The 14,513-nt window shown below is 41.7% G+C and overlaps 1 protein-coding gene across 2 annotated transcripts in view; it reads left to right on the forward strand.

Moving 5' to 3' along the window:
• Positions 1–14,513, forward strand: part of TLN2 (talin 2) — a 453,800-nt gene that overhangs the window by 420,562 nt on the left and 18,725 nt on the right. For both annotated transcript variants that reach the window (XM_027123203.1, XM_027123204.1), the window contains exons 53-54: positions 12,003–12,108; positions 12,979–13,103. In XM_027123203.1, the coding sequence (XP_026979004.1) occupies positions 12,003–12,108; positions 12,979–13,103 (231 nt within the window). The remainder of the gene's footprint in view (positions 1–12,002; positions 12,109–12,978; positions 13,104–14,513) is intronic.

Raw genomic sequence — 14,513 nt, forward strand, 5'->3', positions numbered from 1 at the left:
AGGGCTGCGGCAGCAGTGCCCTCCTAGCTTCCCAAGTGGGGGCTCTCCCCCAGCACCCATTTTTCCTTGTCTCTGTCTCTCATGCTTTGGTCTTCATCTTGTTCATTTGATACTGGCATCCTCCTATTACTCCCATGAAGGATCCTCACCTCACCCCTTTCATCCGGTTCCATTTCTCGGTTAAACCGTATTTTTTCCCCGCTCCTGTGTTTGTACCTGTGGCGCCAGTGTCGGTAGGTGCAGGCCCCTGCACACATTGGCTCTTGGTGAGCCATTTAACGAGGATGTCCTGTGTCGGGGTCCACTTGCAGCGGCGCCAGCTCCCCAAGTTGGGATGGAAAGGAGGCAGCAGCCTTCAAGGCGTACGGTGGAGTGAAGGTCTCGGGTTTCCCTCCTCTGCGCAAAGACAGCTTAGACCGGGGAGAGGAGTTCTGTCTTCATGAGGAAGGGCAGGTGCCAGCATTTGTCTTGAGAACCTTCTCCCAGGGGAGAAGGAAGAGGGAACCCTCAGAGGGTCCCCTTCTTGACCTCAAGCTGCCTTTAGACCCTCTCCCAGTATCTGGGAGCCAGGTGTTGCATCCACCAAAGCACTTCCTCTCTCCACCTCCGCCCCTCTCCATGCCCACCGCATGTTGGTGAGCAGAAGAAGACAAGGCCTCCTGAGGCGGGTGTGGGTGCGTGGTTGGCCTCTTTGCCCCAAGGGAAGCTGAGGTGTCCGGGGCCTCCGTGGGAAGGCCTAGGAGCCATTCCCAGGATACACACTCAGAGACCCCAGCTTTACAGCCCCTTAGTTACTGTGCCGGGCATCAGCCCTAGTGATAATCAGCAGGTTCTTCTGGAACAGGAGGAAGGGCACATACCACAGGGAGACCCCACATCACGTGTGATTTGGGAGGTTTCGTGTGGGACCAGAGGTTGGCAGTAGGGGAGCTACCACTGCCTTCTTTTCCTGGACCCAACAAGAGCCATTGCACTTTACAGCCAGGTGTGCTTCCCTGATGCGTTTTCCGTTATGAGTTCTTCTTGGTATTTACTAAAGAAACAGGACTCTGAAGTCTTACGTGTTTGCACACCGAATTCGGTTGATTGTGTGGTGGTTGATGTGTCTGTTAAAAGCCTGCCACCTGAATTTCCTTTCATCTTCCTCTACAGTTATTGTCATTGTAACTCGTAATTATGGCAATAATATAAATATCCTGTTTCTCCATAGCTGTTTTGAGATTTACGGTGTGAAAAATGCTGGTGCTAAAACGAAATCATTAATAGGAAGAAAAGCTAAATGACATGAAAACTTTTTTTTTTTTTTTTTTTTGTGGTACGCGCGCCTCTCACTGTTGCGGCCTCTCCCGTTGCGGAGCACAGGCTCCGGACGCGCAGGCTCAGCGGCCGTGGCTCACGGGCTTAGCCGCTCCACGGCACGTGGGATCTTCCCGGACCGGGACACGAACCTGTGTCCCCTGCATCGGCAGGCGGACTCCCAACCCCTGTGCCACCAGGGAAGCCCGACATGAAAACTTTTATACAGCATCCAGAATTTGTCTCATCTTTTACCAGAAAGAGGTTTTTCCCTCTTTATGGTGACAAGCGCTGATGGTTCATCCAAGTAGATAAGAATGAAATCGCATCAAGTATTTGTTCATATTTTTATTCTTGTCTCTTTAGAGACCTACACATACTCTTTGAAGGGTATTTTCCAATAAAAATATGGGAAGGAGACATCCAGGGGATTATCATAAACATGAAAAAATACCAGTTCCTAACTGAAAATGGTAGAACCTCTGTGACAGCGTTCTGTCCCCTAAGCTGCAGACATTAGCAGTTTCCTTGGGCCTGCAGCTGAAAATAAGCTCACATGTCCCATCATGAGCCCTCACTCCTTCTCCAAAGCAGACTTGAAAGAAATCTGGACTAACACGAGGCTAAATACGAGGAAGACTGTTCCACATACGAGGACCATGAGCCGTAAGACCGCTTAGGACCGAGCTGGTAGAGACCCGAAAAGAAATTAGGGAAATGGAGACGCACGAATACGGAAACTAGTGTTCACTTCTGAGGGAACTTTGACAGAACCAGAAAACGAAAGCCAAATTGACAATTTAGAGAAGACGTCAGATGTATGTGGAAATTACCTTTAGGGTAGAGGGAAAGAATACTAAGATTAGCTATTTGAGGGTGGTGAATAAAAAAGCAGTTAAAGCTAGAGATTTTCACACACACACGCACGCACGCACACACACGCACACGGTATTCCCCATTCTGCCCTCCTCCTCATTCACTGGTCTTCACGCATGTCATCAGATGACCACAGTACCTCCATCCTGAAAAGAAGGTCAGCCGACATTGGAACTGTAACAGGAGATCCTAGGATGGTCCTCCTGGATCATTGTAAAGCTGACTTCTCTTCTTAGCTGACCAGAGAGAATTAGTAAGATTTCTGAAAGCTGAAGGAAGGTCAGATAATTGTCCAATTTTTACTAAAGGGGAAAGAGAAAAGTAGAAATTAAGGTTTGGAGGAAGTGTCCAGCAATTTAGAGGAATAAATTGAGGTCACTTTCAGGTAGTCCAAGGTGGTTTAGCCATCTTCTTTAGGGGCCGCTTTTCTTAAATTTGGACACGTGAAAACGTGGGGGAAAGTATGCTACTTTGGCCTTGTTCAGGTCAAATATCCTAGAGCCAAGGATTCTTCACCTTTTTTGGCTGGTTTGTATATTTTAGTTTTACTTTAGAAAAAAATCTTAAAACAGAAAACCATATCAACATTTGCGTGTCTACCATCTATAATTAACTAATTTTGTTAAATATTTTGTCTTATTTGGTTCAGATCCTTATTTTGTAAGAAGTCTCTCAATAATAATTAATTTTGTATCCTTTACCAATACCATCCTCCTTTTTTCTCTGTCTAGGCAGAAATAACTATCATGATTTCAGCTTTCTTAACCTTCGTGGATCTTGGGCCCCCTTGAGCTAGCTAAAAGCCCATTTCCTGCCTCACCCTCATCAGAGAAACATCAGCACATAAACACAAATGTCCCGTAAACTGTTAAGAGGGTTCCCAGACCCCTAGCTGGGTACTTTGGGAATTTAGAAACTCCAAATCGAGAGGAGATTGGGGATTTGGGGATTTTTTTTTTTTTTTTTCTTGAGAATCCAGTTATCAGTCTACAAACAATGGGATCTAATTTAGGCAGAACCCCGTCCTTGCTGCCCTGGGAGCTGCTTTATGAAGCTTTAGACGTGCCCATTTGAGCAATGTTGGCCTTCTGCATTTGCTGTTGGCTGGTTTGTCATGGAGGATTTCTATTGCAGGATGAGAGGCAGCCACTTGGCCTCTGCAGTAACCACAGATCAATATTGCTGCTTACCCACAATATGAGGTCTTTGACAGGGTTAAAATTACCGTGGCTTCCAGTAGCAGCACTTTAATTTCATTCTGTCTGTTGCCTGCTATGAGAAATCATGTTGACTTAATTGCAGAATAAAAATAGAACTCCTTTGCTCTCCTGCCTTATTTAAATAGGGTGCTTTGCCATAGGGCCGTTCCCTTTCTTAGAGCCAGAGTGTATACAGAGTGGTTTTCTCCCTCTATCAAGGCTCATGCAGCTCAATATTTTGCAATCCAAAAATGGGCAGAAGACCTAAATAGACATTTCTCCAAAGAATATATACAGATTGCCAACACGTGAAAGAATGCTCAACATCATTAATCATTAGAGAAATGTAAATCAAAACTACAGTGAGGTATCACCTCACACCACTCAGAATGGCCATCATCAAAAAGTCTACAAACAATAAATGCTGGAGAGGGTGTGGAGAAAAGGGAACCCTCTTGCACTGCAGGTGGGAATGTGAATTGGTACAGCCACTATGGAGAACAGTATGGAGGTTCCTTAAAAAACTACAAATAAAACTACCATACGACCCAGCAATCCCACTACTGGGCATATACCCTGAGAAAACCATAATTCAAAGAGTCATGTACCGCAATGTTCCTGGCAGCACTATTCACAATAGCCAGGACATGGAAGCAACCTAAGTGTCCATCCACACATGAATGGATAAAGAAGACGTGGCACATATGTACAATGGAATATTACTCAGCCATAAAAAGAAACGAAATTGAGTTATTTGTAATGAGGTGGATGGACCTAGAGTCTGTCATACAGAGTGAAGTAAGTCAGAAAGAGAAAAACAAATACCATATGCTAACACATATATATGGAATCTAAAAAAAAAAAAAGGTTCTGAAGAACCTAGGGGCAGGACAGGAATAAAGACGCAGATATAGAGAATGGACTTGAGGACACGGAGAGGGGGAAGGATAAGCTGGGACCAAGTGAGAGACTGGCATGGACTTACATATACTACCAAATGTAAAATAGATAGCTAGTGGGAAGCAGCCACATAGCACAGGGAGATCAGCTCCATGCTTTGTGACCACCTAGAGGGGTGGGATAGGGAGGGTGGGAGGGAGATGCAAGAGGGAGGGGATATGGGGATATATGTATACATACAGCTGATTCACTTTGTTATACAGCAGAAACTAACACACCGTTGTAATGTAGTTATACTCCAATAAAGATGTTAAAATAAATAATTAAATTAAATTTTAAAACATAAAGACAGAAGTCTTTTCACCACTCCCCTTTGATGATTTCAGTGAATCTCCCTACCACACCCTTAAGTTTTGTCTCAGCTTTATTGAGGCATAACTAACATATACAAGGAACACATATTTGAAGTGTACGATTTGAGGAGTGATATCTGAATATGTCTGTGAAACCATCACCACAATCAAAACGATGAATATATCCGTTATTCTTCAAAATTTCCAAACAACCACTAGTCTGCTTTTTATTATTACAGATTTGTTTGCATTTTCCAGACTTTTATATAAAAGCAGTCATCGGGCCTGTACTCTCCTTTGTCTGGCTTTTTTCACTCAGCATCAGTAGTTTCAATTCCATCCACATTGTTATGTGTACCAATAATTTGTCCCCTTTTATTAAGTAGTATTCCACCATATGGCTATGTCATAATTGTTCATCAGAACACCTGTTGATGGATATTTGCATTATTTCCAGGTTTGATGATTATAAATAAATCTGCTACGAACATCCTATATAGAAGTTTTTCTACCTATATGATTTCATTTCTCTTGGATAAATACCTAGAAGTAGAATAGTTATATCATAGGGTGGGTATATTTTTAACTTCTTAGGAAACTACTAAATTCTTTTTTAAAGTGGTTATTTCCACCAGCAGTATATGAGAGTTCCAATTTCTCCATGTCCTTGTTAGCACTTAGAGTGGTCAGTGTTTTTAATTTTAGACATTCTAGTGGGTATGTGATGGTATCTTAATTTCCACCAAGGGTTAGAGGGCATTTTGTGACCAATTTGTCCAAGACACTAGGAATGCTCACTCCCAGGTCAGGCGAGGGTGCTAACACTGGACCAGACCCTGTTAGTAATAACCAAAAGGGTCTGGACCATCTGTCTTACTAGTCTGTTATGGTCCAGGAAATGGTTGCTTCTTCCCATTTCTAGAGTTATGCGTTGATCTTATGGAACTATATATTTGGTCAATCATTTCAAGTCACCTACTCATCCTCAGTTTTATCTGAGGCTCAGTCACACATTTGGTAACGCAAGAAACAATTATCTTGTAAAATAGGCAGAATACAAGTAATGTAGCTGGTAACATTAATAAGGTCATAAGTAGGTATTTAAGCTGAGAACTTCCACTAGGTGCGGCCCAGTATAGTATCTGCCCAGATCATGTAAACAGTCTATTCTGCACCAATCGCTGTCTTTAAAGAAATCATATATTGATATTGTACCTAAAGTTCACCAAAGATTTCTACGTGTAAAGGTGAGTGGTGGGTCATCGTGACCCTTTGCAGGATTGAGAAAGGAATGTTATCTTCTAAGGAGTTACGTGACTGGTGTCAGAAGAAGAAAAATTGGTCTTTAAGATTGAGCAGGTATTTCTGCTATTGGGAAGGTCTGTTAACACGTAATGCAGATGCACAAGGCACACTAGAGGGGAGGGAGGAGGCCAAAGGGCAGAGAAAAAGTTATGTTTAAATTGTTCTTGTCTTGCCTTAAAATGTGAATTTTTATTTCATCAGTCAGATATATTTTCTGCAGATAGTTTCTCTTAGGGTGTCACCTGTATTTTCATTTTCATAACAGTGTCTGGCGGGGGGAGAAAAATGTATATTAAAAAAGAAAGGGGCTTCTCTGGTGGCGCAGTGGTTGAGAGTCCGCCTGCCGACGCAGGGGACACGGGTTCGTGCCCCGGTCCGGGAAGCCCACATGCCGCGGAGCAGCTGGACCCGTGAGCCATGGCCGCTGAGCCTGCGCGTCTGGAGCCTGTGCTCCGCAACGGGAGAGGCCACAACAGTGAGAGGCCCGCGTACCGCAAAAAAAACAAAACAAAACAAAACAAACAAAAACCCCAAAAAAGAAAGAAAATGACAGCAAGGCAGAGAGTTGAGAAAACAAAAAAGTGCAGATAGAACTCGGATAAAAATGAAAGTAAAATGAAAATATGTCTCACATATAAAATATTAAACATTTAGGATGAACTGGATGTTTGCAAAGGTTATCGAATTATTTTCAGGATTATACCCCAGTGTGGGGAAGAAAATAATCTTCCCTCTACTCTTCTGAGTTCTTGCCGGAGACCTCGTGTAATAAGACAGATTAACAAGAGAACAACAAAAGTTGATTCACATGGTGTACCTCATGGATAAATGGAAGATACCCAGCAGAAAAATGGGCAATTCCCAAGGTAGCCTAAGGCACCCACTTAAATACCACTTTCAGGCAAAGAAAAGAAAAGGTGTATGTGGTGGGAGGAGGCTGGTTACAGGAGGTGGCCAAGAAAAGCAGGGTTAACTAGGGCAAGGTTGTTAGCAGGTTTTAGAGCCTTCATCATCTATAAGATTCTCTTGTGATTTTCACTCAGGCTTCTCTTACTGGTACAGAGGGGGAGACACCCTTACAAATGGAGATTTCTTTTATAAATGTGAATTACCCTTTCAAAAGAGTAACTTTCCTGTTTTCAGAGCATCCCCCGTGTCTGATTTTTCTCAAAATAATCAACTCAAAGCAATCTGTATGCCAAAGAGGCATGTTTTGGGGTGACATACTTTGCTACCCTTCACCAGCCTCCTTCTTTGTCTTTCATTTGCCTGCCTGATTGATTCTCTTCTTGTTAACAACCTTATTGAGATATAATTGGCATATGGCAAAATTTACCCAGTTAAGGCATACAGTTTCTTGGTTTTCACTATATTTAGAGCTGTACACCTATCACCATAATAATAATTTTAGAACATTTTTGTCAACCCAAAAAGAAACCTCATGCCCTTTAGCAGTCATTCCTCATTCCCTTCATCCCCACTCCTAGCCCAAGGCGAACACTAATCTTTTTCTTGTCTCTGTAGATTGCCAGTTCTGAACATTTCATGTAAACAGAATCGTATAGCATGTGATCTTTTGTAATTGGCTTCTTTCACTTAGCATAATGTTTTTAAAGTTCTAAGACATAAACTTTCAAATTCCTGCTTTTTTTAAATTAATTTTTATTGGAGTACAGTTCCTTTACAATGTTGTGTTAGTTTCTACTGTACAGCAAAGTCAATCAGCTATACGTATACATATATCGCCTCTTTTTTTGATTTCCTTCCCATTTAGGTCACCACAAAGCACTGAGTTCCCTGTGCTATACAGTAGCTTCTCATTAGTTATCTATTTTATATATAGTATCAATAGTGTATATATGTCAATCCCAGTCTCCCAGTTCATCCCACCCCCCTTCCCCCCTTGGTATCCATACGTTTGTTCTCTACGTTTGTGTGTCTATTTCTGCTTTACAAATAAGATCATCTATACCATTTTTCTAGATTCCACATATATGCGTTAATATATGATATTTGTTTTTCTCTTTCTGACTTCACTGTATGAAAATCTCTAGGTCCATCCACATCTCTATAAATGATGCAATTTCATTCCTTTCTATGGCTGAGTAATATTCCATTGTATATGTGTACCACATCTTCTTTATTCATTCCTCTGTTGATGGGCATTTAGGTTGCTTCCATGTCCTGGCTATTGTAAATAGTGCTGCAGTGAACATTGGGGTGCATGTGTCTTTTTGAATTATGGTTTTCTCTGGATATATGCCCAGTAGTGGGATTGCTGGCTTTTTAAAGTTTTAAAGCATAATATATGTGTTTTGTCCCCTATTTAAGAAGCTAAGATCACAAAGGTTATTCTCCTGTATTTTCTTCTACACAGTTTTAATTCTTACATTCAGGTTTATACTCCATTTCTAGTTCATCCATGCATATCATGAGGAAAGGGTCATGTTTATTTTCTTACCTATGGCTATCCAATTGTTCCAGCATCCTTTGTTGAAAAAATTGTCCTCATTGAATTAAAGGTGCTTTAGTACCTTTAATGAAAATCAGTTGACTATATGTGTGAATCTAGTTCTGGACTCTTTTCTGCCCCACTGATCTGTATGTCTATGCACCAATATCCTGTTGTCTTGACCACTACTATAACTTTATAATGAGTCTTAAAATCAGGTATTCTAAAACTTACACCTTCGTTCTTTTTCAAAATGGTTTAGCTCTTCTAGGTCCTTTGTATTTTATATACATTTTAGAATCATCGATATCTTAAAAAAAAAGCTTATTGGGGTTTTGACTGGGATCGTGGGGAGATTTGGGAATAATTGATCTTAATAGTCTTCTAATCCAAGAATATGGTATATCTCTCCATTTATTTAGGTCTTCCTTAATATTTTCAACGACATTTGTAGTTTTTAGCATCCACATCTTACACATCTGTTGTCAAATTTAACAATATTTAACTTAACAGGTATTTCATGATTTTTTATGCTACTATAAATGGTATTGCTTTTTTCAAAATTCTCAATTTTTTACTGCATATAGAAATATAATTGATGTTTGTATATTGACCTTATATCCTGTGACCTTGCTTAACTCATTTATTCTAGCTTTTTTTCCCTTTTTTTTTTTAACAAATACCTTAGAAATTTCTACATAGGCATTCATGTTATTTATGAGCAAAGACAATTTTACTTCTCCCTTTCCATCTGTGTGCCATTTATTTCTTTTTCTTGCCTTGCTGCACTGGCCAGGAATACTAGTACAATACTGATGGAAGTGTGAGGACGAATATCCTTAGCTTATTCTTGGTCTTAGGGGAAAACACGCAGTCTTGCACCATTTACTGTGAGTCTCCCCATCATACCTTTAACTCCTTGCTTATTCACGTTGTGTTGACCACTGTAGAAAAAGCAAATAGCAAAGCCTGTGGACTCCTTTGCTCTTTAGCCCCAGAGCTGTAGCCATTATTCACCTAGTGGCCTTACAACATGTATTGTTTCAGACAAATACAGTACAAGCCTTTTACAGTTAGGTAGTGGCAAATGCCCGTTTGATCTAGAGCAATGGTTTACAACTTTGGCTGCAAATGAGAACCGCCTGGAGAACTTTTAGAAATTCTGGTGCCCAGGCCGTACATCGGACCAATTCCATCAGTAGTCCTGATGGAAATGTATACTGTATTAAATTATGTATTAATTTATACAATCTTACCACAGCTCTATAATGAAAGGACTGTTTGTTGTGCTCATTTAATAGATAAGTAAACTGAGGCTTAGAGAGAAGGTAAGTAACTGGACCACTGTTACTGAGGTACATTGACTCTAGAACCTACCCTTAATTCAGTTGCCTGCCAACTGGCTGTGTTAAAAAAGTAAAAGGCATCTAACCCCTCCCCTCCACCTCTCCATGGTTCTGGTGATCTTCTGGAACTAGTCTAGGATGCCATCATATTAGGACTTGTCTCCAGTAGTGTGTTGGTCTGTTATTCATTCATTCATTTGTTCACTCATTCACCTGTTTGTAGTGAGTTAATATCTGCATGGTGCTATGTGTAGATAGGTCCTAGGGTGAGGGAATGAGAATAACAGAGCAGCTGAACTCAGAACGGTAGCAAATATAAAATTTAGAAGATTGTAAGAGGAAGGAGGGTAGGGAATAGAGCCTGGGAAGTGGTTGCTCAAGAATCTTTGACTAATCAGTTCAAGTGTGTAACATAATGTCTTCTATGCACTGGTGTGTCTGGGGCTGGTCAACGTGTAACCCCAATAAAGAAGATGTGGCACATATATACAATAGAATATTACTCAGCCATAAAAAGAAACGAAATTGAGCTATTTGTAATGAAGTGGATAGACCTACAGTCTGTCACACAGAGTGAAGTAAGTCAGAAAGAGAAAGACAAATACCGTATGCTAACACATATATATGGAATTTAAGGGGAAAAAATGTCATGAAGAACCTAGGGGTAAGACAGGAATAAAGACACAGACATACTAGAGAATGGACTTGAGGATATGGGGAGGGGGAAGGGTGAGCTGTGACAAAGCGAGAGAGAGGCATGGACATATATACACTACCAAACGTAAGGTAGATAGCTAGTGGGAAGCAGCCGCATAGCACAGGGAGATCAGCTAGGTGCTTTGTGACTGCCTGGAGGGGTGGGATAGGGAAGGTGGGAGGGAGGGAGACACAAGAGGGAAGAGATATGGGAACATGTGTATATGTATAGCTGATTCACTTTGTTGTAGGGCAGAAACTAACACACCATTGTAGAGCAATTGTACTCCAATAAAGATGTAAAAAAAAAAAAAGTATAACCCCATTAACTCCCCCAACCCCAGATTTTTTTTTACCAAGCTTCTTTTAAAGTTCTCTTACAGTTTTGGGGTCCAAAAGACATCTTTTCCAGACTTGTAAGAAAGAGTACGATACCTGGTCAGGTGAAAAGGGTATGGGATACCAAGAAGGGAATTAACATTTAATGAATGCCTACTGTGTTCCAGGCATTGTGCAAGATACTTCTCATGGGTTATTCCATTTGATGTTTATGCCACTCCTGAGGAGTAGGCATTATCCCAGTTTTACAGATGAGTAAACAGGTTCTGAGAGGTTCAGTAATCTGCCCATTGTTCACAAACCAGGAGCAGGTGAAGCTAGGTTTGAAACACAGGTTTGTCCAATACCAAAGCCCAGGCTTCGTCTGCTGCTCAGAATTGTCCATAGAGAGACAGCAGTGGTGCTTTCCTCCTGAATGTCTTAGTATTTCTAAATCTCGAGATGACCCCTCTGAAGCATGGGTAAGAGATGCAGGAAAGAATATTGAAAGAAGAATTTCAAGATTAGGGAGGAACAAGGTGGTGTAAGATGTAAATCCATGGTGGAAGATGGTAGGGAGCACTCATCCATTTCATAATTCCATTCTTGAATGAATTTGAGAAGAAATCAGCTGAGGATGTCCTTTAAATTGGATTGGGGTAGATTTTTAGTATCTTTTGTAACACCAGCAAAAAACAAACTTAAAACCCCTTTAAACTAGGTTTAAAAGAAGGAAAGTACACAGGACTTCTCCCAGGAGAGCTTGCAGTCAAAACCCTGGAAATGGATTGTCCTTTCAGGAGCAGCCCTTCTCAGAGAGATTTTTGTCTCCAAGACCCCACCTGAGTCACACTTTTCTTCTGACCCCATATTTGCTTTGTCACAAACACCAGCTGACCTGCAGCCTTGGACATTCATGTTGACTCAGAGCATTCTTACATTTGGGGTAATTTCCATGTGCGTATGTTTGTTTTAGGTACAAACAAAAGGACAAATAAGAACTTCATCTCCCTTGTGATCTTAGGGAAGTATGTCAGAAAGACCTTAGGAAAACTCCTGGTGCCCAGCTTTTCATTTCTCACGTGAGGAAACTGAAGCCCAGTGCGTCTTATGTGTTTTCCCCTAAATTTCTAAAGTCACTTGGTGACAGAGTTGCAACTTCAAACCAGGATGTCTAGCTCTGCGTCCACCAGCAAGAGTGGGCTTCCTGTCACAATGGCTACCGCCTTCCTTATGCGTTTGGCTTGTTCTTCACCCATAGATTCTTCAGAAACCAACCCCAGAACTCAAGCACCAGCTGGCTGCTTTCTCCAAGCGCGTGGCCGGTGCCGTGACCGAGCTCATCCAGGCAGCGGAGGCCATGAAAGGTAGGCTGGATTCTCTCGTGTCGTCCTGTGGGGCAGTCCTAGACAGCAAACTGAGCAGAGAGGATGGGCAGCCTACACAGGCCCTCTCTTGGCAAATGAAGTCAAAAGGAACACAGTGAGGAACTTTTTTTAAGAAGCAAATGAGAGTAGAGTTAGACTTAAAAAGTTAATATTCTCCTGAAACAAGTCTTTTCTCCAGTCTTTGTATTACGTCCTTCAACTTAAATGTCATGATCCATCTAGGACCGCTCACTTCTCTTTTAAGGGTCTTGCCATCCATTTTTAACTGCATTTTCCTTCATCAGAATATTTATTCTCATTTAAATAATACACTTGGTGTTTAGAAACGGTGCTATCTGGGTAGTGTATTGTTTGCACACCCCTTTGTGGTTATGAAGAAGCAATCAACTCACCCGGGAGGGGTTTTCTTACCAGTTTCCCTTTGTTTGCATTTGAGGGGAATGGCTATTCCTCCTGAGTTCCCAGGAGAAAAGAATGACAAATCTCTGTGCTCAGCATAGTCTCAGGTTTCCTGAGGATGCTTACTTGCATTCATGAACTTTAAGTTACAAGTCAGAGTAAAACTCAAGCAGGCCTTGGTCAATGAGATCTCGATTTTTGAAACTATCGTTGATGACTGATCCTGTGGTAGGGCTGTCTATACAACTGATGGAGAAAATCAGGGTCAGACAGGCACTCCCCACCCCGACCCCTGCACCCAGCTGATGTTAGTGACAGCTGGAGAAAAGATCCCTTAGGACAACGCAGCTAGTCAGCATCCCTGCATGCAAATCGTGATATCATTTGTAATTAAGTCACTGCCCTGAGGTCTGCAGCTACCAAGAATGACCCTCTTTGGACTGCTTTTAGGAACAGAGTGGGTGGATCCAGAAGACCCAACCGTCATTGCAGAAACAGAATTACTGGGGGCTGCAGCATCCATTGAGGCTGCTGCTAAGAAGTTAGAGCAGCTGAAGCCAAGAGCAAAACCAAAAGTGAGTGTCCACGTGTGGCTGCTTGTCTGATGTCAGTAGGTCTCCCGGTAGATGGCTGTGAAATGGAGCCAGATGGGCTGCAGGGAGCTCGTCTCCTTCCCTGGGGTTGGACTAGCAAGCTGCAAACCTGTTCTACCTGCCCAGCACCTTTTTACAGGGTATGGAAAAAAACCCAAGGGTGGGTCTTTCAGGTTAACCATCCCAAGAAATACCTTTGGGTGTCGAGAGGAAGAATCCCGGCCTTTAAAATCTTGACTTCGTTCCGCTGTTACATAAAGCAGGTGTTGGATGTTTTCTATAGAAAGTCCCCGTTGCTGAATGTGAGATTGTCACCCTCTAATTTTCTGGTTTCCATAATGCTTTTCACCAGAAATAGCAATGCTGGGTCTCTCCTTTTCTTAAAATCAATAGAGGGTAGTGTGAACCTCAAAAGTGGACCCGGTAACAGATTTTTTCAGTATATGCTGGAGACTGTGGTTGGCTGGTGTGTTTTCTCCATCTATGTTTGTCATCTAGATAAATGTTGAGAATTTAGTTACTAAGATCATAAGTATGTGTTAAGAGAAAGTCATTTAAAAGAAAGAGATACTTTAAGTAAGGACAGTAGAGAGGACAATTGTTACAAAGAAGAATGGTGCCCTGGTGCTGTCCAGGGGGCAAAGCCCAACCCTGTAAAGAAGCCACAGTCCCCCTGCCCCCATGGCTGTCTTCAGTGGGAAGATGGTAGAACCAGAGGAGGCCTCTTTATCTTTCTATTCAAGCAAGTCCCTACTGGTTCCTGTAACCCCACCTCCCTTCCAAGGATCCAGATACCTTAGGAATTAAAACCTGGCTCTTCTCTTCCAAAACAAAAAAGTTGTATCTCCCAGTTTAGGTGCCTAAAATTCTACCTTTTTAAAAAAAAAACAAAAACTTAAGGATGGAGTTTGAGTACTGGAATATACCAAAGCACTCAAAAGCAGTTCCCGGGCTGATGCTGTATGTAAAATAGACTTGGACATATAGTGAATCTGTTAGACTTGCGGACATTCTCAAAACCGTGGAATTCTTAGAGCCAGTCTCCTGATTGTCACTCTAGATTTAATAAAGGCATTTTTAGAATTTCTCATCAAGATGTAATTTAAGATTTTTGGCCTCTGGGTTTTGAGTTTGCCAGGGTCCTCTTTCCTTAACCTGAGGGTCTTAGGTGGTCTAAGTTTGTCCAAGTTTTTCTCAACAAACTTCAGAGCTAAGTGTAGGTGTAAGGGCAACTCCATTTTCTGGACTTGGCTTTATTTCTGCTTTATAAAAATAAGTTAATCGTGAGTAGAAAATGTACTTTCAGCTTAGAAGCAGCAGCCGTTGACTGAGGTTTAGAGGCCTTAAACTTAATTCGTTTTTCCTTTTCCTTATCTGATTCACCACATACTT

Source organism: Aethalodelphis obliquidens, unplaced genomic scaffold (assembly GCF_003676395.1).
Source record: "Aethalodelphis obliquidens isolate GAN/ISIS:26980383/991018 unplaced genomic scaffold, ASM367639v1 scaffold26, whole genome shotgun sequence".
Lineage (NCBI taxonomy): Eukaryota > Metazoa > Chordata > Mammalia > Artiodactyla > Delphinidae > Aethalodelphis > Aethalodelphis obliquidens.